This window comes from Schistocerca gregaria, chromosome X, assembly GCF_023897955.1.
Source record: "Schistocerca gregaria isolate iqSchGreg1 chromosome X, iqSchGreg1.2, whole genome shotgun sequence".
Lineage (NCBI taxonomy): Eukaryota > Metazoa > Arthropoda > Insecta > Orthoptera > Acrididae > Schistocerca > Schistocerca gregaria.
In genome coordinates, this window is record NC_064931.1 from 629,685,986 (window position 1) to 629,713,186 (window position 27,201).

The window sequence follows — 27,201 nt, forward strand, 5'->3', positions numbered from 1 at the left end:
CTCCCAGGACCAATCCAAACTTCCATATGTCACAATATCTACATTCTTATATCACAAATTTTCACATGTCACTACTGCATAGTACATCTATACCTAATACAACTGATGTCAAGGAATTAAAAGTCAGCAAATTTAATTTTAAAAATATTTCTTACAGTCATGGATCAACAATATTTTTTGTTCTTTGAAACGTGCATTCAGGTATTACATGCCTAAGTGGACATATGATAGTAAGAACGTTGGTCTCAATTCCTTGTTGTCTCATTCCCCATGTTGCAGGAATCCAAGTAATGTTATGAGATGAGAAGTAGGTGACGAATTTAGTGGACTAGTGGACTACAATAAGGATTTAAACAGGGTGACATATGAAAGTTTGGGTTGGTTTGGGGAGCATGCATGGATGACGGAAGTGGTTAAGGCAATCGCTCACAATAAGTGGGAAATCTGGGTTCCAGTCCCAGACTGGAAGAAATTTTCATAGGTCACTATTGGGTAGTAGATGTATACCTAACACAGCTGATGTCAAACAATTCACAGTCAGTGAATTAATTTAAAAACTTTCCAGAAAAATCACAATTTTTTTTAAATCCAAAGATACTGGCTGCTTGTGCTATCTGACTATCTCACAGTTATGGTGCCATCATGGGATTAACATCATTGGCAAGCTCATAGTTAACCTACTCAAATGTGCAACAATGTCACTCTCCCAAAAAGTTTCTCAATGTCATTTGGCCTTGATAGTTACATCAATATAATTATCAAGCTTCATGAGTCAACCAGTAAATTTGCATCAGTGAAAGAAATAATAATAAGAATGGCCTCTGGATTACCAACAAGATCACTTCCTATTTTAAGTAAAACTGATATGATTATCTGTCTTGTGACTTGGGCGTATATGGCAAGAGTTTGTCAGTACTTCGCAACTACAAAAATAAAAATTGTTTATTTTTCCACTCACACATCACTGAGGCCAAAAGCGTGAATATTCTATTATGATGTAATGCCTGGAGCCATAGGAGATTTTTCCTGTTAAGCTATTTGATATTTTGTTTCCTATTATGTAATGATTGTTATGTTAACTGCTGCCACATTTACATTTTACATTAGTATTTTTACATATACTACAATGAGTTTTAGTAAAATGTCATGTTTTCCTGCTTTGCACATACACAATGGGTTCACTCATCAGTGACCCATCTAAACTGTTTGCCACACATAAAGACATAATGATTAACACTTCCCCAGTTGGTCTATCATCTCATCTAATTTACAGTACATCTAATTTACTGCACATAATCATTTTCAGACCACTAAAATATGTCTACTGCATCTGTTGAATCCTTCAGTCATATTGTTTCCTGCATTACACTGGAATATATCACACTCAGGAATATTTTACAACAGTGAGAAAAAATCAAAACCTGTAACCATCTTGTCACAATTGCAATTCTCAATGTAAATAGTACCATATCCAAATTTCAGGTAGCTGTTAAGTATGATACATTCTGTGCAGACAGACTGAGAATACTCTGTGACAGTGCCTGTGTGCTCTCTGTCTCTGTACTGTGCCACACACCCCAGCCATAGCCTACTCTGGTAACTGGGGGCAAGAGCTGCATCAGGTGATTGTTTCTGCTTTTTGATCTCCTTAGAAAAATTTATATGCTCGAAAAACTATTGCTGTCACTGCTTAACAAAATACTTGTCGTATTTGCCTTATGCCACCAATACTGAACACTACAGCAGCTAAGGACTGCCACCATATCCACAATAACATGAAAATTATGCTAAACATTCTGCACACACCCTGAAGCACACATAACATACAGGTGCAGAAGAATGACACTACTGGCTGAAGTGTTGCATGGCACGCTGACCTTCCCATTATGTATTGACTCTGATGCACCTCCTTATGTACACACCACTATGGATCTGGGCCAAATCCTTTAACAATGAAAACACAAGTGCATTAATTTTAATTTCATGTTACCTGCACTAAACAGCATACATTCTTTTTTGCCTGTTTCCGCGTCACACACAGTTTCTGTGGAAGTTAATTTTTTCAGAATTAAAAAAAAGAACTAAACTAAACTCTGCCTGAACAAGCCATGAAGGACCAATGGTACCAACCAGCCGCCGTGTCATCCTCAGCCCAAAGGTGTCACGGAATGTGGATATGGAGGGGCTTGTGGTCAGCACACTGCTCTCCCAGCCATATGTCAGTTTACGAGGCCAGAGCCACCACTTCTCAATCAAGTAGCTCCTTGGTTTGCCTCACAAGGGCTGAGTGCACCCCACTTGCCAACAGTACTCGGCAGACCAGCTGGTCACCCATCCGACTGTTCCTGATGGGAACCGGAGTTACCACTGCGGAAAGGCCATTGGCTTATTCAGAATGAAGCAGTGGAAATTACTGAAAGAAACTGCAGTTTCATTCTCTGTCAATCCAAAAAATTTCAAGACTGGATAACTAAACAATAGAGGAAAGTTAGAATGGTGCTTTTGATGCTTTAGGTGTTCTACATACTCTCTTCCCACTTGAGTAAAGTGTACAGAATGTTCATATAACCATGTGAAACTGTCAGAGAAGTCCTTCTCTGGGATGTTGTTCAACTTGTGCAGCACATTGGCAGGAATGTCAGTTATGTCATCAAAGTGTTGACCATCAAATGAATTTCTGCACTTTGTCATTTTGTGGTATGTAGGTTTGTACTGATAACACTACATCTCATCACCTGTAATGATTTTTTCCAGAAAAGAATTGTCTGTAGTTTGTATTTCAATCACGTCATGGCAGGCATTCATGTGTTGCTTTTGTTTGAGAGTCAAGATGTGCAGAAACAACTTTGCACACAATTTTCTCTTCTTAAGAAATTCTGGAGAATGTATTGAACACTTGATTTAGAGATGCTACTACTCAGCTATTTGTGACATGTTGACAAACTACAGCCACTTGTCCGCTACTTAATGCTGCTTCCTCACAACTGACTGGTCAAAAACACATTTGTTAGTTCAGATATTAGTTTAAGCTGACATAGCTTATATGCCAGGATTAAAATAAGTCTCAGCACTTTTTGGATGGATGGTGTATATTCTGTGATAAAACTATCACATACTGGTTAATATCACAACTGTCTCTGCAGCAGTAGCTGTTACAACAAGCACACAGGCAACATGTGATGTCCATGCAAGAAATTTTTTGCACTCATTACAACTTCTTCTACTTCTGTTTTCTTCTAAATCTTGTTGTTGTGTGAGTGGTCACTGCATTTCTCATTTTTCTCTTCTTTTCTCCAGAATTCACAGCAATATTAGAAACTGTTCTGTATTTCATTTGAAAAGTTCCATTTATCTGCCTAAACCATCATTCTATAGATCAATTTTGCTGTTTTTGTGAGTAAATCCCTCCTTGTCTCCCCCTGGTCAGTCATGCCTGCAATCTCACCTCCATGAATTCACTGATCTTTTTCTGCAATGCGTTGATATCACACTAAAAGACTGTAAAAAATTAGGCAGACAAGACTTCCAATAAAAACAACACTACCTCTAAAAATATAATGCAGATTTGCTGGTATCAAAACTGTAGCCTCATGCACCACAAACAAAAAATTCCACTAACAGTGAAAATATTGTGATAAGTTTTCTAACCTCTTCTGGGCATAGTTCATGTGTGCAGCTTTGGAAGTGTCCACAAATAAGAGGAAAGGCCACAATGTATCGATTTTGTGCGGGGAACTCCAAACACATATGAAATTGATCTTCAAAGATTTTGCTGTAGAAACTGAAACAAGAAATAATATTTAGTAACTTTATAGCATACACATGAAACATAACGAACAATACAATTTACTATGACTATTTATGGGACTATTTATTAATATCACCACTGCATATTAAGCTGGCACAATAGCAGAGATCTGAGACTTGCCCTGTAGAAAGGGCTTTAACATTTCATGTAGGTATTACTTACACTCTCAGTTTTAACATTCTTTATTTTAATGCCATCATATTTTATAAGATGTCAATGTTTACTTTCAATATGCTTGTAAAAGACAAAATGTTGAAATTGGAACTGGAATGTTTTCAACGGCCATAAGTAGAATAAGTAATAATTACATAAGGGCTGTGGACCAAGTTCTCATCAAAATTTTGGGTCTGAGAATATGTTGACATCACATGCAATCTGTATCCACTCTTTTTAGTTCCATTTGCCTCATGGTTCATTTGTGCCTACTATGGAAGTATGGAAGTTGTACGGCAATTTGCTCTGATTGCATACTTATTTATAGTTTACCACTCTAATTGGAGCTCACACTATGACCTGTCCCCATATTCTCAACGCTTTTGATATCATACAGTGATGCTAAATAACGACATATATCACATATCATCAGTATGAGAATTTTATTAGTTGTGTTCTGCATGAATCAGAACTTTTAATTATTTGAGCAGTGCAGATTTTAAGCAATGGGAAAAAAAAAACACTCAACATTGGGCCAAATGAAAAAACCACATGTGGTTGGTTGTCAATCACCCAGATCTAACTGCAAAAGTGAGGCACAAAGGAAGGAAAAAAGTAAATACTAAGACAGAAAAATGAACTTATGTCATAAACATGGCCTTGACTTGAGAAATCTTACAGCAGAAGAAACAAATCACAGAAGTGTATGCTTACATAAAGTGAACCAAACATGATCTCACAGCGATGGCAATAAATGAAATAAACTGGTTATTCTCTCTACCACAATTTGTTGAGCCTTTTAATGCCATTTGCAAGACTCGGCATCTGTACTTTGTGCACTGCTTTGCCATGTCTCTTGCCATGCACTGCTGCTAAATACTTCTGAAGTATTAATCATTTCTCGTTTTTTTAATCATTCCAGGCTTCAGACTGGCAGTGGGAGAGTTAAAGAGTATTTATTTGCAATATTTACTGCAGTCTAGAACAAATTGCAAAGCATAAAAACATAGAATCAACAGAAATCGCAGGATGTACAGTGCACTGTCATCCGTTGAACTTGTAGCAAACCACAAAGTTTGGTGTGAGTACACCAAAACCACTAACACAAACTATCTACAAAGTTGCATACTATACATTGAAATGCCATTTTTTAATTACAGAAAATGATACTGTGTGATGAGATACCACTAGTGGTGCTCCAATTAGACAGGCATCATATTCCACCATAGCTGAATGATACATAAAATATGTTTCAACAACTGCTGTGGTAGCCCACTGTACTAAGAGTGTTCAATATATGTGCCACAGTCGCAGACCCACAGACCATTAAACCACACAAAATTTCAATGAAACTTATTCTTCGGAGAATTCTCAAATGTTAGTCTGAAAAATACTTGGACAGGACATGGAAATAAATCAATTCTTCCACTTTAATTTCAACACAATTAATTACTACAGCTAGTAATTCTTTTATGAAATGCTTCTATGGACAGCTTCAATCTTACACATACTGTACTTTAAAGTATATAATGGGTTATGAGTGTACCTTTACATATTAGGTTCCCAATGCTCACCCAATTTTGGAACGGTGATGGTTTTATTGTGCCAGACTTCACTGTTTACTACTGGACTGTCATCCATCCTATTCCTCTCTACAGCACAGGGTGTTGGCCAGCTACAAAATGGGATGAACAACGATTGGGGGTCATGGAGACTAAGATGCCAAGATGACCAGGTAGCATCACTCGACTGGATCATATCTCAAATGACATTTTTATTGAACAGGGTCACACCAATCCAGAAGAAAATGTGAGAAAGATGTCTGCAATGGTTTGGATGTGTGCTGCTTGCAAAAGATGATATCATTGGAAAGGCTGCATACACAGTGGAAGTCACAGGGAAAAGACCCAAGGGTCAGCCTAGACAACAATGGGCTGACACACTGTACAATAACCTGAAGGCTGTAAATCTTCATACAGACATGGTCCATGACCTAGCAAAATGGAGACAGCGAATCCACTCAGTGGACCCTGCCACCAGGTGGGACAAACCCTATTGAAAATGAAGAAGAAGGATTCACTGTTTAGGGTATCTCTGGCCTGAAATCTGTAAGTAAAGTCTGCTTGTTTATTAGCCTCTTTTTAGGATAGCTCTGGTCTGAAATCTGCAAGAGAAGCCTGTTTCCTTTAATATCCTCTTGTTCTGTAAAGTTTGGAAGGTGGGAGACAAGGTACTGGCAAAAGTAAAGCTGTGAGGACGGAGTGTGACTCGTGCTTGAGTACCTCAGATGGTAGAGGACTTGCCCGCGAAAGGCAAAGGTCCCAAGTTCGAGTCTCGGTCCGGCACACAGTTTTAATCTGCCAGGGAGTTTCATATCAGCACACTTCGCTGCAGAGTGAAAATCTCATTCTGGATCTATCCCAGGAATGTTCGATAGGGTTCATGTCTGGAGAGCATGCTGGCCACTCTAGTCAAGCGATGTCGTTATCCTGAAGCAAGTCATTCACAAGATGTGCATGATGGGGACATGAACTGTCATCCATGGAGACGAATGCCTTACCTATATGCTACCAATATGGTTGCACTGTTAGTCGGAGGATGGCATTCACATATCATACAGCCATTACGGCACCTTCCACGACCACTAGCGGCGTATGTCGGCCCCACATAATGCCACCCCAAAACGGCAGGTAACCTCCATCTTGCTGCACTCGCTGGACAGTGTGTCTAAGGCGTTCAATCTGACCAGGTTATCTCCAAACACGTCTATGACAATTGTCTGGTTGAAGGCATATGCAACACTCATTGGTGAAGAGAACATGTTGCCAATCCTGAGTGGTGCATTCGGCATGTTGTTGGGCCCATCTGTACCACGCTGCATGGTGTTGTGGTTGCACAGATGGACCTCACCATGGGTATTGGGAGTGAAGTTGTGCATCATGAAGCCTATTGCGCACAGTTTGAGTCATAACATGACGTCCTGTGGCTGCACAAAAAGCATTATTCAACTTGATGATGTTGCTGTCAGGGTTCCTCTGAGCCATAATCCATAGGTAGTGGTCATCCACTGCAGTAGCAGCCCTTGGGCGGCCTGAGCAAGGCACATCATCGACAGTTCCTGTTTCTCTGTATTTCCTCCACATCCAAACAACATCTCCTTGGTTCACTTCGAGACGCCTGGGCACTTCCCTTGTTGAAAGCCCTTCCTGGCACAAAGTAACAATGCAGACATGATCAAACCGTGGTATTGACTGTCTAGGCATGGCTGAACTACAGACAACACGGGCCATGTACCTCCTTCTTGTTGGAATTACTCTAACTGATCGGCTGTCGGACCACCTCTGTCTAAGAGGCGTTGTTCATACATGATTGTTTACATCTTTGAGTGGATTCAATGACTTCTATGAACAGTCGAAGGGACTGTGTCTGTGATACAATATCCACAGTCAACATCTATCTACTGCATAAACTTGAGTTGCCAATGGCTGGAGATAATGACTACTGCACTATTAGGTGGTTCTGAGATCAACATGAAGTAAATAAACTGGAGTGATAAATGCAACTAGTCTTTCAAAAAGTTACCACAATGACTGGAGAAAGACTCAGTCATACAAAACATGGCAGCAGCAAAAAGAACACTTATTTTCTTTGCTATCAGGAACAAAGAGGAAAAATTTTCTTCTCCTATTCTTGAGAACTTATGAAGTCTTAATTTTTGGAATTTTACAAATTGGCTTTCATTAGCAGTGAAGAAATAACAGAGAAAATAATAGACAAGATGAAAAGGGAAATATAAGAAGAGAGACAAAATTTCAAGGGTCACATATTAAAACATCAAGGAATGTTACCTTTCCATGAAGCAGCTTGGAATACACCAGCGTTTTCAAGAAAAGTCAGTTGAAAGTTAGCAAGAACTGGACTGAAGAAAGGGAGAAGATACATAGAAAATGAACACAAAAATACTAGGTGTGAGTTAAGACTCAAGGAAAGACATAGGTGAAACAATGTCATCCACTGCTGGCAGAAATGATAGAAGAATATCATGTCCAACATGGGTATCATGTACAATGCCTATAAAATGTTAGCATTACTTTACACATGGGGTATCTTTAAAATATAAACATGTAAATACATGGTAGAACACACTGCTAATGTTAACTTCAGTAAAAGACCAATAACACTAATTCCATGGGCTCTTGCACTCTGCAGTGTACACTGACACAGTTCCCACAAACCCATACCACTGGCATATGACAGAACATCTGGTGATCTGATAGGTCAAAGATAAGAAGAAAAATAGAAAACAGATAAAAATAGCAATGCACAAACAGAAACTGAAATTTCTTATGGTCCAACAAGTAATTTCAGAAGGGCAAATCTTCTGGATTACATCGTAAAGTGATAGCCGGTATAGTTTGTTGGCTGCTTTTCAGAATTTTCATTAGTTATCAATACCCATAGTCACAATATAACCAAAATATGACTAGCTTTCCGAATGAAACTTTCTCTGTGATAGAGTATGCATGAAATCATCCTCTGTCAAGGATAAAAACTGGGTGTAGGAATGATATTTGGAATCATAACTTTGCCTTTGACAGCCAACCATGTCTTACAAAATGACTTGCAGATTCAAACTACTAGTATCCTTCTCCTACTTATACAAATATCACCAAGACTCTCTCCTGCAATACTCTGGTACTTCACCAATGAACACATTCTCTCTCCCCCCCCCCCCCCCCCTTTTCCCCAGGAAAAGATATCCCTGAGTGAAGTTCAGGCCATTGCTATCTCATTCCTTGCTATTGCCTTTCCCCATGGATGCTACTTCTGAAAGACATGCACGGAGACCCTCTGTAAAAAGGCAGACTGAAACTCTACACTGAATTATGAGGCATGTAGATGGATCATGCATGAACGGTAAATATCTGGGTTCAATTTGAAGTTTTATACAGAGTTTTCATTTTTCACACAGGTTCATGTGACAAGCAGGATTCAACAAAAATATTACACAGCAACTAGTATGAATTAAGGTAATTCCTCATTCAGACTGATATGCTTCTTCATCACATTTATAAAGGACCAACCCATTTCATTCACAAATTCAAGACTGTGCAAATAAAGAAAGCATGTTACTCGCATAGTCCAGGTCAACGTGTGGTGGCTTTAAGCAATGCAAAGAATATCCTTGTGTTACTTCACGGGACAGTGCACAGTCCCAGCCAGGAGGCAGCAATGACCACAGCTGACAGATAATGCCTGCCAAACTTGAATGAACGAAACATTCTTTGCTCACTTCAGCACAGCAGGTAGTTGATGCACTACACTGCATGAAGGTGGTGCACCCAGACTGGCTGCTCTGCACTACTCCTCACACAATTGTAGAGAAACTATTCCATAAAAAAATTTGATTCTCTTATATCTTGTAGCCTCATTCATCAGCTTCACAATAAATTGCCTATTGTTTTGTTAATGGTCATGGTTCTTGTGATGTTTTGAAAATTAAGCAACACACACTACAACATTTTAATAGACTGAAATGAAAAATAGGATTTGAGATGAATTTAGTTTTGGTGCATGTTAGGTCATACATTGATGTGTCACTGTTTTCTTTAGACTTAGGAGGAGAGTGCATATACCTTAAATCTTGAGAAAATACACTGGTGTACAAAATTAAAGCTACAAGAAGAAATTCTAGAAGGTTGTGTTTATCTTGTCACAAAACAGTACAAACAGGTGATAGTAAAGTAGAAACAATGTAAAGAATACAGAACGTAAACAACTGCAACATAAATAATGTTAGACAAAAATGTTCTTCATTTTTTCCAACGTAATGGATTTGCACATACATTCAGACAACTGGTTAATGTGCTCAGTATGGGGTTTGAAAACCTCTGGCACCAACACAGACCTGACTCCAACAGGGTATGCTGTGAATGATGTCATCAGTCTCATATTGAGGCATAACGCTCATACTTCCTGCAGAGGTGGGCACAGTCTTAGAGAGTGGTTTGTGGATGTTGACATGATTCAAGCCATCTCCCTAGTGTATTCTAGACATGCTCTATGGGATTCAAATTGGGAGAGCGAGCAGGCCACATCACGCGTGCAATATCTTCTGTTTCCAAGAAAACAAACAATCTGTGCTCTATGACATCAATACAAAGTCTGGGCCAACAGCACCTCTCAATAACTGCAAATGAGGTCCCAAGATCTCATCACGATACCTGGTAGCAGTTAGACTTTATTGATTTACCCGCACATTTTCATGAAGAGATGTTCATCAAGTGGTCAACATAATCCCTGCCCACACCACAAGGATCCTCCTAAATATCAGTCTCTTTCCAAAATGTTTGGGTCCCAAAATCATGTCCCATGTTCCCTCCATATGTGAATCCATTGAGAATCACTCTCCAGACTAAATTAGGAGTCATCTGTGAAAACAACATTGGCTCACTGTTCAATTGCCCAGGTAGCTTGTTGAAAACTCCACTCTACAAGTTCCCTTCTGTGAAGACGCATCAGAGGTAGACACACAGCAGGTCTCCAACAATGAAGGCCACTCTGCTGAAGGCTTCTGCACACCATTTGCCCTGACATAACACATCCAGTGGATGCTGGCGAGCTCATATGCCAGTTGTCATGCAAAACTAAGGTGGTACTGTCATGCTCTCACAGCCAAATAATGGTCCTCTCTTCTGAAGTCTCATGTGGTTAGCCCTGCCCTGGTCTTCAGTATACAGTTTTGGTCTCTACACACTGTTGCCACATCCAAGAAACAACAGAATGATTCACACTAAGCCATCGGACCACATCAGTTTGTGACTGTCCAGCCTCCTTTCTATCTCTGGCCCTTCACTGCAGAGAGTCTGGTAGGCATCTTCTCTGTGTCATATCGTACTGTCTGCGACTGTGTGCACAGTGATTGTGGATGTGAGGCTACCTGGCAAACACTATCCCGTCTGATAGGTGCCCTGACGTCATCGTTGGCATGGTTGTCCATTGACTGGAATGCCATCTTCCATGCAGAACATAATCATATGAACAACTGTTGACAATTTGTATGATTAGATCATGAATTAGACACAGGTCAGGGAAATAGTGGTTTGTTGCTTCAATTTTGGCCACCAGTATAGACTGTATGTAGCACACTCACTTCTTTTCTTGAACACAAATGATACAGCCAGAGCGAAATATTCATAACATCCATTATGTCCCATAAATGTTTTGAGATATCAAAATGAGTTTTCAGTAAATTATAGTATGCAAAGAGGGGACTATTTTGCCATATGGTTAACATGCATAACTAGAACTTTCTTGTCTACTGTGATATACGAGTAACTATAGATTTTGTCAATTAAGTGACATAATTTTTTTGAGTGTCATTGATAGCTAATGAAATGAGAATTAGTGTGGGTTTGAAACAGCATAAGTGAAGAAATTACATCTTTATTTTCATATCTAGAATAAGCTTCTTCATAAGCTATTGGGCTGAGTAGTCCTCATTTCCTTATTTAATAATACACTATTTCAAGATTTTTTTCATGAATGTACCTGTTAGTGAGGTGAAGTTGTGTAAACTCTGCTGTGTTTCAACATCTCAAACCATTTAAGATAGAAGTGATGTTACTATGATTTCACTCTGGCTGCATCATTTGCATGGAAGAAAAGGAGTTAGTGCACCACATACAATGCACTTTCTTGAGACTGGAAGTATATATAGATCTCCACTCATGTTTAAAGAAAAGTTCAATACCTTAATTACATTTCATATGCAGCAATGTATGACTTAACATGTACTGAAAGTAAAGTCATAATGACTCCTATTTTTCACTGCAATCTATCCGAATTTCATGTAGTGTGACATTTAATTTCGAAATATTGCAATAGCTATGTCCATAAAATAAATGCAGTTCACTGTGAATCTGACAAATGAGACTACCATATGAGAAATAATATATCTATTTTTTTAAGAACAGTTTCTTCAATGTCACGTGAGAAAGCTTGCAGGGCAGCCAGAGTGCACATGATGTTCTACTGACACTAGCACTGCTGCATCCTGACTAGTGGGCAAATCATTGTTTACTGTGTTCACCTTCAAGCACACACAACTGCATTTGGTCATACACAGAGTTGGCACAAAGACCAGCAGCTTCCTCTGTGTTCTCAGACAAACAGTAGGTTCCAATATGAAATACACATAAGCCAATGTACCAGGAAACAACAGTAAACATTTGACAAGAGTCTGCTAATATAAGATATCTTGTGCAGAACTGGCAGATGCTAACTTATTTCAAGCAGAAAGGTAAATTTTTATGAACAGTATGGCTATGGTCTTATCACTCTTCCAAAAACTAGTTCTATTATGGAATTGATATATTTTCCATTTCACCACACACAGAAGTAATGCATATTTTTGACCAGCATCTAACTACTGCCTTCCTAATTTATTTTTTACAGCAAAAATTGAAAAAAAGAAGAGTAGTATGTTCCCTGGATGAGGTGGTTATCAGGTAACCCAGTAGCATGCAGCCATGTCCTACCAGCACTTGAGCCAGAACAATTTGTGACATGACACACAAGCTAGTTAAAAGAGAGCACCATGCACCAGATTAGTGATTATGACACTTTGGTGAGTTACAAAAGCTACACTACACTTTGAAACAGAATGTATAAACTAAAACAATCATTCAGAAAATCATAAAAGTGGTATAAAATCAAATGAGACAATGAAGAAGAAGAAGAAGAAGAAGAAGAAGAATCACATATCCCTCAATTGTTGTCATTCCAAGCCATATAAGCTGTGGGTGGTATTCTCTGCCAAGTGGCAACATGTTAGTCTTCCACAGAAGCAACAAAATTTGAGATATGGTGCAGCCACTGAAGTTGTTGATAACAGTTGAAAATAAGTTTAAGAATATGTGACTAAACACTGGTCTACATCAGTGATACAGAACAACCTAAGAACACATTCCCGGCAGAGGATGAGCTTTCGTACAGTTTGGTCAATGTAACAAACTGGTGAGAAACAGCAGACAGCTCATACAATTTATAGTAATGAACGAGATCAGAATATTCACAAAAAATTCAAAACAGTTCACCAACCAACATTTATTAACTGCCATCTTGTCCGGCAGCAATTGCACTCTAACAGCCTACCAAGTTCCTAAATATATCTATACATATATTGTGGTAAGCACATCATTAGAGGGAAAAGGAACACTGACTGGGCCAGTGCTCCATTAGAAAGCATATAGTGTTGTGCTACTGTCTGTTGGGCTCATGGAACAGGTTTACCATTTTTTTTCCACATTCAGCATTTTTTTGGTATCTGTAACACTTTTAGTCATTTACAGTAAATTCACACAACACAGATTCATTCCCTGCTACACACAAAGAAAATTCATTTTTACAAGTGTACATGACATTTTCAAATCCCATTGTCTGCCAAAATTTGAACCTACAAGCTAAAATTAGTCAACCCAACATTTTTTTGAGAACTGGAGTTAAATAACAACATGAAGAGGACAGATTGCTACTCACTATATACAGAAGGTGCTGAATGGCAGACACACACACTGAAACAAGACTGCTAGATATTAATTAGCTACTGGAAGAAGTTCTCCATCAGAAGTAGACAGAAGATAAAAAAACACTCGCCGAGCAGCAGCAGGAGAACAAATGTATAAAAGGTATTACATGTGCAAGCTTTTGGAGCCAGTTGCTCCTTTTTCTGGTGGAAGGTTTGAAGGGGAAGGGAGAGGGGTGAAGGAAAAAGACTGGTGAGATTTAGGAGAATCCTGGGTCAGGGGAGACTTACTGCATGGGATGAGGAGGAAAGATAAATTGTTGGAGACTGAACGGGCAAGATTTGAATACTTGAGAACTTAAAGATGGAAGATAGTGTAATATGCTAGACAGATATTACTGCTAAAACATTGTGCATGAGTTAATAAGAGCAAAAATCTACTTACATTGTATGTGACAGGGGGGAGAGGACGACGGTGAAAAACAGACAGGTCAGAAAATGAAAGACGTAGAAAACTAAAGCAGAATGAATAGAGGAATAGTTACTGTGAAAAAATACAGAGACCAAAGAAATTAATTTAAACTAAGGCCATGTGGGTGGCAAGAACCAAGGACATGTTGTAGTGCCAGTTCCAAACTGTGGAGTTCTGAGAAACTGGTGTCTGGGGGAGGAATCCGGATGGCATGTGTGGTGAAACAGGCGCCAAGGTCATGACTGTCATGTTGTAGAGCATGTTCTGCAACAGGATATTGTGTGTTACCAGTATACACCCTCTGCCTATGCCCATTCATCATAACTTTGTGGTAGTCATGTAGATGCAAAATGCCAGTGTTTACATAGCAGCTGGTATATTATGATGTGTCATTTAACAGGTGGCTCTCCCTTTGATAGTATATGTTTTTCCAGTTACAGGGCTGGTATATGTGTTGGTAGGAGTGTGCACAGGGCAAGTCTTGCAGCAGTGATGGTCACAGTGGTAGGAGTCATTGGGTACAGAGAAGGGTGCAGAAGGAGCACAGGGTCTGACAAGGCTACTGTGGAGATCAAGAGGGTGACAAAAAGATATTCTACATGTGGTGGGCAAAATCTCTGACCACATGGATCTCATTTCAGGGCATGATTTTAGAAAGTCATGGCCTTGTCAAAGTAGCAGATTAATACATTCAAGACCAGGATAATATTGAGTGACAAGTGGTGTACACCTAAGCCGTTTTTTGGAGGGATCATCAGTACCAAGATTGGACGTGATGGCCCAGGAAATCTGCTTTTGAACTAGGCTGGTGGGGTGACTACATCCAGTGAAGGCTGAGGTGAGAATGGTGGTGATTTAATGTATGGAGTCTGGATCTGAACAAATAAATTTGCCTCGAATGACAAGGCTGTATGGAAGGGAATGTTTGACATGGAAAGGATGGCAACTGTCAAAATGTAAGTACTGTTGTTTGTTAGCAGGTTTAATGTGAACAGAAGTGCGTAGCTGGCATTGAGTGAGGATAAGTTCAGCATCAAGGAAAGCAGCATAGGATTCAGAAGAGGACCATGTGAAATTTAATTGGGAGAATGTATCTAGAGATTCCAGGAATTTTAACATGTCAGCCTCACCATGAGTCCATATGGCAAAGATGTCACAATGTATCTAAACCAAACCAGAAGTTAAAGGCTTATGGATCCCAGGAAAGCCCCATCCAAGCAACCCATGAAAAGGTTGGCATAGGAAGGAGCCACCATGGTTCTATGGCCACACCCCTGATCTGCTTGTATGCTGCCCCTCAAAGGTGAAGTAGTAGTTGGGAGGTCTGTATAAAGTTGATTATGGTTAGCAGGAAGGATGTCATAGGTCTGGAATGAAGTGAGCACTGACAGAGGAAATGTTCAGCAGTCAACAGATCATGTACATGGGTTGTGTTGGTATACAGGGAGGTGGCATCAATGGTTACAATCAAGGTGTGTGGTAGAAGTGGGATGGGCACAGATTTCAGACAATGTACGAACTTCTTGATGCAATAATTTACCAACAGCCGTATGTATTGTAGAAATTTATTTTATTTTATGAACTTCTATGTGCTACCAGTTTCGGAATTACGTTGATGCCATCTTCAGGCCTCACTCGTCATAGTCATAAAATCGCTATACATGGAAGGAGCCATATAACTGGATACGTGAATCAATCATCCTATAACAGCTCTTGGTGACCAGGTAACACGAAATGATTCGTATCTTGAATATAGAAGGGAAATCTCTGTACTATGGGTTGCAAGTGTTGATCAACTAAGACAGATAAATGTTTGGTGAGTGCTTTGAAACAGCCACTATGGGATGGACAGTATGATTAGGTTTGCAGATCTTAGGGAGAAGGTGAAAGGTGAAGGTACATGGTTTGGATGGGGGTAAGGAGTCCTATGGATTGAGATGTTAGCAACGGAGATGAGCCTGAGGTTTCAAGGAGGGACTGCAGGTCAGTTTGTATCACAGGGATGTGTTCTTGACGGCAGGTGACAATCAAGATCATTATGGGATATTATGAATTGAAATGCATCTTTAGTGTACATACAGTGTGCCAAATAACACTATTTAAATAATAAATAATTTCACTGCATATTTTACTTTGCAGTCTGTTGTTATATTTTTAACGTGTTAGACAGCTGGTGCAGACCTTCACAAACACACTCTTGTCAGTCAAGTACCAAAGTGGTAAATACTTTGTCTGCTGGGAGGATAATGATGGATCCATCAGCTTTTAGGGAACACATATCATGGAGTTCTGCAGAGGACAGATTAGAAACATGTTGTAGGGACCTGAGGAAGGGTCATGAAGCAGTGCTGGAACCGAGGAATTCTTGGAAGTTTTGTAAGGGATGATTTTGAGGTAGTGGTGATGGACCAAGATGGGATCGTGGTCAGAAGTATTCAAGACAGGGTTCAGAGTCAGGTTTATTGCCAGACAGGTTTTGGAATTAGGTTGCAAAATGGTACTTCCAGCTGACAATATGTATGAAGGAAAGTGGATTCTCACCGAAAGCCAGCTACACGTTTCCGTTCACATTAAATCTACAAACAAACAAGAGTACTTACATTTTCACAGTTGCCATCCTTTCCATGTCAAATGTACCCTTCCATACAGCCTTGGCATTTGAGGCACATGTATTTGTTCAGATGCAGAATCTTTAGAGCAATATACCACCACTCTCACCTCAGCCTTCACTGGCCGTAATTACCCACCAGCTAGATTAAAAGTAGATTTCCCGGGCCATCACATACAATCCTTGTACTGCTGATCCCTCCAAAAACCAAGTTAGAAATACCCTTCTTCTCACTCAGTACTAATCTCCACAATATCCTGGTTTTATTTTCTTTTATTTACATGTCAGGTTCAGTAAGACCAAATTGAGGAGCAAATCTCCAAGGAGATGGAATGTGTCAGTACATGAAGTTATATACTAGCAACACACAATATCCTGTTGCAGAGCATGCATTACAACGTGACAGTCATGATCCGTGCCTGTTTCACCACACGTGAAATCTGCATTCTTCCCCGATGCACCAGTTTCTTAGAACTCCGCAAGTGGGAACTGGCACTACAACATGTCGTCGGTTCTTGCCACCCACCTGGCCTTAATTTATGTTAATTTCTTTGGTCTCAACATTTCTTTATAGTAACTATTCCTTTCTTCACTCCATTTTATTTTTCTATGTCTTCATTTTTCTCACATGTCCGTTTTTTGCCATCCCCTTTCCACCACTGTCACATACATAGCTTTTCGATCTTATTAACTCATGCACAATGTTTTAGCAGTACTCTCTCAAATCTTGTCCAGTGCAGTCCCAAACAATCAATCTTTCATTCTCATCCTGTCCGGTAAGTCTCCCTTTACCTACAGTTTCTGGGTGACCTTTCTGAACTCTAAACCTTTTCCTAAACCTCAGCAGTCCTTTTCCTTCGCCCCTCTTCTTCCCCTTTCAACCCTTCACACATATATATTCACTATCATCTCCGGCTGCTACGGCCCAACTGCGATTCTGTATCAGGTATGCAATGATATTTGCTGGGGCTGGTAGTGATGGTACAGAAGCAGCATGAAGCAGGGAGGGGGAGAAACAGCAGAGTAAGGGTGGGGGAAGAGGCTAGTGCTGCCTGTGGGAGTGTGCAGGGTCATGGACAGGACAAGATAGGATAGCAGGCTTCTAGGTGCAGCATCAGGAGGCTGCGCTGGATGGAGGAAGAGGGGCGTTAAAGGAGAGATGAGAGAAGTAGAGAATTTTGGGGGGGCTCTACAGCTGGCAGGATAGAAGGTCAGTGTGATAGCTAATAACATCTAGCAGTCTTTATCAGTGTGCCTTTCTGCCATTCAACAGCCCCTCTACATGGTGAGTAGCAATTATCCTTTCAATATTTCATTATTCCACCCCGAATATTTCACTGTTTCTAACTGGTATTAAATGTTCTTCTTCTCACTAATTAAATGGAGTCCTGTCTACAATGTTAGTGCACATAAATTACTCTTGTTTGTTACTGAACACTCTAGAAAGCCACTTCCTCTATTCCTATTTAATACTTAATATCACTGTTTTCCTAAGTGAATTTGTAGAATAAATGAAAAATCCAGATCATTATGGGATATTATGAATTGAAATGCATCTTTAGTGTACACACAGTGTGCCAAATAACACTATTTAAATAATAAATAATGTCACCGCATATTTTACTTTGCAGTCTGTTGTTATATTTTTGAGAAGATACTCAATTTTCACACAACATAATCTAATTAAAATGTCTGTAATATTAGTCTTACCAGAAAATTGATAAATCAGATGTCTCAACCAACATTTCATCAAGAAAATCAACCATTTTTGTGTGGAAGACAATAATGTCAATCAAGGAAGCTAAGTCTTTATTTTCTTCAAGCACTATTGGTGATTTACTGACTGATGTATAAGCTTGTAATCTAAACCAATCAAGCCGAATTGAACGGAAATCAAACAATTCATTTTCCTCAACTGGAAAAGAATAAAAAAAAGAGACATTAGTGATGTTAAAAAGACTGTGTGAAATCAAATATATTTGCAAAACAAATTTATTTCATAAAATTGATTTTCAACATGAATATTTTCATACAACAGTAAAAATGATCCAACAGATTATTAATTATTAATGTGAGCTATTTTAAAAATTTTACTCTACCCATAAAGAGGGAAGGATGAATGATTTAAATACACTGCCTGCCAAAAAAGGTGAAGCATTCAGAAGCAGAGGAGAAAACAAAATGAAACTTCACAGATTGAGACAATATTTTATGTTATTTGATTACAAACTTGGGTCAATTTTACAAAGGACTTAGCAGTATAAGCCCATTTATCAGTATGAAGCTGCACCACCTCTGGCCGGGATGCATGCACTAATTTGGTTGCAAAGGGTATGATAAGGCTGTTGTATTCTCTCCTGAGGCAAACTGGCCCACAAATTCTGTGACTGGTCCTCCATATTGTTGACACTGGTGCTAGGACATAGATGACATCTGAGCTGGTCCCACAAATGTTCTATCACTGACAGATCTGGGGATCTTGCCTGCTATGTTAGTACTTCAGCATCTCACAGACTGTTCATACACACATGCCATGTGTGGATGGTCATTGTCCTCTTGAAGAATTGCACCATGATACAGTAACATGAGAAATAACATGTGAGGACACAAGATGTCCATAACATACCACTGTGACATCAAAGTTCCCTCAACTACAACCAGCCATGACCTTAAGTCATACCTGATGGCTCTCTACATCATGATGTCAGAATCATTCAAACACAATCCCTCTAATCAATGTACAAAATCTGCTGAGTTCTTAATGTGATGCACCCACAGACCTACTAGTGGGCTCAACAGAGTATCAAGGAGTTATGCTATACAGTGTGTTGGGGCACCAATGTTACTCACAACACGCCCATGAATGACACCAATTTTTAATAAGTTTTGATGTGGTCTCTCAGTTAACTCACATTCCTCTGCCCAGTTCATTATGGTTAATTGCACTTAAGTTTGGCTTTGAATTACTGAATCTATTTCCACAGGTGTTGATTTCCTCTTGCTTTTTATTCAAGGATCCTATCAACAGACAGATGGAGCTGTGATGGGGAGCCCATTGTCACCGATTACTGACAATTTGTTTATAGTAGTGTTCAAGGAATGCGCCTTGGAGTTGGTGGTATTGATACCTGTGTGTTTTTTCTGATATGTAGATGGACTTTTGTTGTTTGGCCTCATTAAAGTGAGAATTTCAATGGCTTTTTAGAACATAGAATCCAATCCATCCAAATATTAGCTTGAGAATGGAGGTGGAAAAGAATGGTTGCCTTCCCTTCTTTGATGTGTCAGTCAGGAGGAAAGCTGATCGTATGCTGGGACATGCCATCTATGAGGGTGGCTTGAAAAGTTCTCGGAATCACCACGAGAGATCAGCACTAGCGTAATGAGTTTTTAACATGATATTCATTGGACTGTTCCCTGTAAACACGTGCCATGTCAGTGCTCTTGACAGAGAGCTCTGGTGGTGACGTGGCTCTGTTGTTGTTCCCAAATAGTGATATTTGAAGAGGGAGAAAATTGAGATTTGAGCAGTGATTAACTACTTCATAAAGAAAGGTATGAAAGCAAAGCACATTCTTGCCAATTTCCAGAATACACTGGGGACTTGCCTCCTTTATACTCAACTGTTGGCAAGTTGACAAATGAATTCAAATTTGGTCAGGAGAACTTAGATGATGATCCATGCAGTGGTCGGTGCCAAGATGAGTCACTACTGCAGAAATCATTGCAAAAGTGCACAAAATGTTCACAGAGGATCACTGATTGAAAGTGCGTGAAATTGCTCATGTACTTCCTGGCAGATTAAAACTGTGTGCCGGACTGAGACTCAAACTTGGGACCTTTGCCTTTCTCGGGCAAGTGCTCTGCCAGGAAGTTTCATATCAGTGCACGCTCCAGTGCAGAGTGAAAATCTCATTCTGGAAACATCCTCTAGGCTGTGGCTAAGCCATGTCTCTGCAATATCCTTTCTACCAGGAGTGCCAGTTCTGCAAGGTTCGCAGAAGAGCTTCTGTGAGGTTTGGAAGGTAAGAGATGAGGTACAGGCAGAATTGGAGGTGTGAGGATAGGTCGTGAGTCATGCTTCGGTAGCTCAGATGGTAGAACACTTGCCCATGAATGGCAAAGGTCCTGAGTTCGAGTCTCGGTCCGGCACACAGTTTTAATCTGCCAGGAAGTTTCAATGAAAAAATTACCTACAAGATGGGTGCTGCAACTCTTGACGCTGGATCAAAAATTCATGAGAATGGACATTTGTGAACAATGTTTGGCCTGTTTTAGGAGAAACGAACAAGATTTTTTTGCGATGGTTTGTGACCACAGATGAAACTTGGGTGCACTACCATTTCCCAGAGACAAAACAACAGCCAAATCAGTGGAAACATGCTGATTCTCCACCACCAAAGAAAGCAAAGAGAATTCCCTCGACGGGAAATGTCATGGCATCAATGTTCTGGGATGCAAAGAGGATTCTGTTTGTAGATTATCTCCCCACTGGGCACACAATTACTGGAGAATACTATGCTAACCTCCCGGACAAATTGTAACAAAAGATACACGAAAAAAGGCCACGTTTAGTAAGGAAGAACGTCATCTTCCATAAAGACAATGGGCGCCCACACACATGTGCCATTGCCATGGCAAAATTAACGAACTAAGGTATGAATTGTTGTCACACTTGTCTTAGTCACCTGATGTGGCTCCGTCAGATTCAAATGGCTCTGAGCACTATGGGACTTAACATCTGAGGTCATCAGTCCCCTGGAACTTAGAACTACTAAACCTAACTAACCTAAGGACATCACACCCATCCATGCCCGAGGCAGGATTTGAATCTGCGACCATAGCAGTTGCGCGGTTCCAGACTGAAGCACCTAGAACCGCTCGGCCTCAGCGACCGACGGCTCCGTCAGACTTCCAGCTCTTCCCAAAACTGAAAATTTATCTTGGTGGACGAAGATTCATTTCAAATGAAGAATTGATAGCCAGAATTGTCAACTATTTTGCAGGGATGGAGGAAATTCATTTTCGAAATGGGGTCAAGATCAAGGCATTGGAACACCGTTGGACCAAATGCATGAATCTACAAGGAGACTACATTTTAAAAAAAATTTAAGTGCTGTAAGTACTTTTTTTCTATTCCGTTCCAAGAACTTTTCAAACCACCCTCGTATACGGCATGAAGAGGTACTTTGTAGCTTGGTTCACAAATCCATGTCATCTCAGATCCTGAAAGTTCTTCAGTTGATTAAGGCGATCTTGAAGTTATCTTTTATCAAATTGTTTATAATGAAAGACAGATCTGACGCATGTAGCAGTATCAACCTACTGTGAAATAGGTGTGTGATGATGGTAATGAGACAGCATCCAAGTCTAAAGTGTGTTTGCTTACACAGGAAGCATTTCCAACAGGATTGTCATATTCTGATGAAATATGATGTGAAATGTGTTTTTCAACCACATAAGGGGCCTTTTAAGACACATAAAGGCGGGTATCTGCCACATATGTTGCAGATGTGGCATGTTGTAAACTAGTCAGACTATCAGGACTGCAGAGAACCAGTGTACTGAGCATAAGTGTCACACATGCTTACAACAGCCAAGCAAATCTGCTACTACAGAACATTGCCTTGGCACCAGTAATAATATGTAATATAAGAACATGGAGAGTCTGGGATGCACTGGTAGCTACTGGGTTACTGCTATTAAGAAAGCAGTTGAAATTAAACTAACAAGTGACCATATAAATGGAGATGGATGTTTTTGCTGAAAATCTGCATGGAATCATGCTCTCTCCCTGGTCACACAACAGAGGGATATAGTTAATGCTTACCTCACCGATTGGTTATTTGATGTTGATCATCTTTGGCTGCGTTAGTGTTTACTGTGTGTGTGTGTGTGTGTGTGTGTGTGTGTGTGTGTGTGTGTGTGTTTGTGTGTGTGTGTGTTTGTGTGTGTGTGTGTGTGTGTGTGTGTGTGTGAGGAGAGGGGAGGGGAGGGGGGGGGGGGGGAAGGAGGGGTGGCACACACATGCAGTACATACGTTCTGCATACAACAGTTTTAAATTTTCTGGTGCAGCATGTTATCATTGCATTTGTGCCTTGAAAATGTCAGTGTCTGCAACTGTCGAAATATTGACAACTGTCAAAGACACCAGCCAATTGTTATTTGAGCATTTTAACTCCAGAAGAGTCTCATGTTTCACAACATTAATTCACTCTCATGGTCATTTTACCTGTCACAGAGAACTGCAACTGTAAATCATTTACACGCCTGCCGATGGTGCGTTCTTGTACAAAGTTATATTAAAAACAAAGATTCCAAGACTTACCAAGCGGGAAAGCGCCGGCAGACAGGCACAATGAACAAAACATACAAACACACACACAGAATTACTAGCTTTCGCAACTGATGGTTGCTTCTTCAGGAAAGAGAGGGAAAGACGAAAGGATGTGGGTTTTGAGGGAGAGGGTAAGGAGTCATTCCAATCCCGGGAGCGGACAGACTTCCCTTAGGGGGAAAAAAAAGGACAGGTGTACACTTGCGCGCACACGCGCACACACACACGCACACACACACACACACACACACATATCCATCCGCACATACACATACATCTGTGTATGTGCGGATGGATACGTGTGTGTGTGTGTGTGTGTGTGTGTGTGTGTGTGTGTGTGTGTGTGTGTGTGTGTGGCGCGCGTGCGCGCGAGTGTACACCTGTCCTTTTTTTTCCCCCTAAGGGAAGTCTGTCCGCTCCCGGGATTGGAATGACTCCTTACCCTCTCCCTCAAAACCCACATCCTTTCGTCTTTCCCTCTCCTTCCTGAAGAAGCAACCATCGGTTGTGAAAGCTAGTAATTCTGTGTGTGTGTTTGTGTGTTTTGTTCATTGTGCCTGTCTGCCGGCACTTTCCCGCTTGGTAAGTCTTGGAATCTTTGTTTTTAATATATTTTTCCCATGTGGAAGTTTCTTTCTATTTTATTTACATCATCATTAATTTGAACCCAACAACTACGCTTGTACAAAGTTATGTTGACATCCATTCTGGGTGCCGCTTTTTTTTTGTCAGGCATGTTTTTTGAAGAGAACTGATGGTTTGACATATAACAACACATGAAGCCTCACAAAATTCTATCGCAGGCTAGTAGGCATGGCCGTCAATTTTGTTCCTTTGTTAAAAGTCATTTAACTTATACTATATCCACATACTGTCAAGAAGTTCAAAATAGCCACTGCATATTAAAAACAGATAGGTTATGTTTATGCTTCCCTATATTTGGTTGTTCACAATACTACTCTGCAGGAATATTCACATTCTTCTTTTTTATAATTTTCTGAGCTGACTCGATATCATTAACAACGTACATATAGGACATTCAACCAACTCAGATGATGACATCAAATGAAATGGAAAAGGAACTATTTGAGATGACACTGGTTCCAATCCCTGCCCATTATGCAGTTTTGCATTTGCATGGTTTCCCTAAAGCACTTATGGAAAATGTGGGGATGATTCCCTTTTTAAAGTAAATGGCCAATTTCCTTCCCCATTCTTCATCAAACCAAGCATGTGTTCTACGTCTAATGACATTGTCATTGATTGGCTATTAAATCAAAATGCTCCTTTCTTTGGGTGAAGGTGATGATAATCTGACAGCATATATTGAGCAACTCATTGTTGCAAATTTAGCTCTATAGCTACTGTTCAGTTACAGAAAGCATATTGATAAGTTTTTTATAAGTATACAACAGCATTCAAGGTTCCCGGAAGTCCTAAACATTAATGTAGTAAAACAGTCAAATGGTACGCTCATCACAAGAAATCCAACACTACTTGTATCCCATGGAGAAGCTGAGACAGTTGAGTGTCTTGTTCTTCCTAAATTGGAGTAAGTTCATGTGTACACTGATGGGCTGCCATTACACACATTTTAGCCTGATTGTCTCTAGTAAGTTAGATAAGTTCCCATGTGCACCTGGGGCTCCTCACAAGGGAGTATACATGTTGATTCCCACATAAATCAAAGCAGCAGCACCTAGAGCTCATCAGTTTTGGTAATGTCAAAAAATGACGAAAAAGAATTTTTGGTGGCTACTTTTTATCTATACTATTTTTAAGCCACCGATTACTCAATTAATCACTTTTGCATCGTAAACAAATTCATGGTAGTAAGATTTATACATACAAACTGCTCCTTCAATACTTGGTCAACAAAACATGACAAATGAGGAAAGGTTGCTGTTCATTATGTCATCATCAGTTGGTTTAGAAGAGGCCAGCAACTACCTCAGTTGGATAAAATGGTGAAGGAAACTTGATGTGTCTTTGTGCTGGATTAATCATTCCAGCATATAGCCAAATGGATTTACTGCCAAAAACTTAAATAAGAATAGACAGACAAGTAACAGTACATCAGTCCTCCCACATATGACTCCAACGTTTTAACCACTACTTTAACTCACTTCATGGAACTGCCCCATCAGTGATGAGGGCATTAGATACAGTGCACAAGCTTAGACTGTAGAAGGATAAAGGGAAAATTGGCAAAACAGTATTACTTTCAGGAATTTAGTGAAACCATAGAATACTTAAATTGGGGTAGGCAGATGAGTATTTGAACCCTGGTCATCGTAAATGTGATTCCAGTGTCTTAAACACTGTTGTTGTTGTGGTCTTCAGTCCTGTTACATTACATATTAGTCCACCCTGTACAATGCAGGAATCATCCTTGATGTATTAACAAATCTTCCAGTTTAACATATGATAAATCAAGAAAGCTACACACAGCCAAAATTAATAAGCTCTTTCTCTGCATACACGTAGCTATCAACTTTGAGAAGAGGCTATCAGTGATCACACTGCAAATATAAACAGGGTGACCCCCCCCCCCCCTCATCCCTCTGGAAAATTTTAAAACTTAGGAGCCTGATTTAGACCTTTAAACACTATGTTTCAGACATTTTCTGACCCTACATAAAGAAGACATATCTAATTCATCATAAACTTATTTTTATTTTCAAATTAAAAGTAATCCATTTTCAACAAAGAAAACTTCTTTAGCTTCAGTGTCACACATCCAATGAATGTGACAGGGAAATCTGCAGTTGATGTTCCCCTGTCACATCCACCTTTATTACTGATGCTGCCTCCTACACACATTTATCCCCATCACATAGAAAATATTATAAACTTATTTATTTATTTATTTCACCAGCCTTTCATATGGTGACAGCTCACGTTAATTTCCTGTATATTTTTTGAAAACTAGATAATGAGTGCCGTTATAGTTTTTGCTGCACTGGTATTGAGAAATGAGAGACTTAATTTTTTTAATGTACATCACTGTTGCTGGTATAAAGCAACATAGCATTTTTTGCAGGGAGTCATGCTTCTGTTTAATATTTTTATAAGGGTGACTCCAAATATTTCAGAAACATTACTCTGACTCATAGTGTGTGACAAATTTGTAAATTTTGCTTCTTATCTATTCCATTTCATTATGGAACACATGTAAAGACAACATGCAACACTACAGATGGAGTAAAAGCAAACACTAGCATTGTGTAGTGGCATTTAGTGGTAGCAGACCAGGAACAATGTTCCTTCAATCTGTACCAAAACAATCATGGAACACTGGTTTTGTGTTGCCAAGATGTTAACATTTTGCGAACATCAGTAGTCCAGTACTACCTGTGAAGAATGCTGCAGAACATGCTTTGAACTCTGTGTAAACACATCTTTAGTAAGAAGTGGTGACGAATTCATTCGTAGACAGGCTTACTGCGTACTCAGGGAGAAAATCATTACAGTCTATAAAATATTTTAGTAGCATATTATTGGCCAAATGTGAACAATACCTTTCTCAATTTTTTCAAAACATGAAATTGTAAAATGTCTATTTCCATATTTTTAAGTAATTTCCTTTAAATCTATAATTAAGGTAATAAATCTGTAACAATTATGGACAATCCATAAAGCTGGCAGCCAAGCATATATACCGTATTTACTCGAATCTAAGCCACACTCGAATCTAAGCCACACCTGAAAAATGAGATTTGAATTCAAGGGAAAAAAAAAAATTTCCCGAATCTAAGCCGCACCTGAAATTTGAGACTCGAAATTCAAAGGAGAGAAAAGTTTAAGGCCGCACCTCCAACTCGAAACAAAGTTGGTCCATTGTAATACGAGACACAATTTAGGTCGAATGAATGATGATACAGCTACAGTAGTTTGGTTCAAGTCGTAAGCTTAGCAGTTAACCTTTACCAGGTAGCCATTGCTATGCGTCAGGTGCTTTGTCCGTATTTATATGGGTACCCTTCCTTTCTCACGTGCTTCGTCTGGTTTGAATCGATTGCTTATTTTTCTTTGATCTGATACATGCTGTTCTCTGTGTTACAGGTGTTTACATCACTCTAAGCTGAAAATGCGTTATTGTACTGCATCATGCATTGTTTGTCGCATTCTGATAATGTGTGTTTACGACCTGTCGCCGCTCGCGCCATGGCTTGCTATTTTGCTCACTATCGCCGCTTATGATAAAAAAAGAGAGGAATTGACTCATTAGCGAAACAATGGCAAGAGACTGCTATTTGTTGTTACTTAACACTGCTGCTTTCTTTGATAATTATC

At 39.6% G+C, this 27,201-nt stretch overlaps 1 protein-coding gene across 4 annotated transcripts in view; it reads right to left on the reverse strand.

The window, feature by feature from the left end:
* LOC126297787 (membrane-associated protein Hem) overlaps positions 1-27,201 on the reverse strand; it is a 185,696-nt gene that overhangs the window by 82,276 nt on the left and 76,219 nt on the right. For all 4 annotated transcript variants that reach the window (XM_049988983.1, XM_049988985.1, XM_049988984.1 and 1 more), the window contains exons 11-12: positions 18,278-18,482; positions 3,649-3,781 (exon numbers count right to left, since the gene is read on the reverse strand). In XM_049988983.1, coding sequence (XP_049844940.1) covers positions 3,649-3,781; positions 18,278-18,482 — 338 coding nt within the window. The remainder of the gene's footprint in view (positions 1-3,648; positions 3,782-18,277; positions 18,483-27,201) is intronic.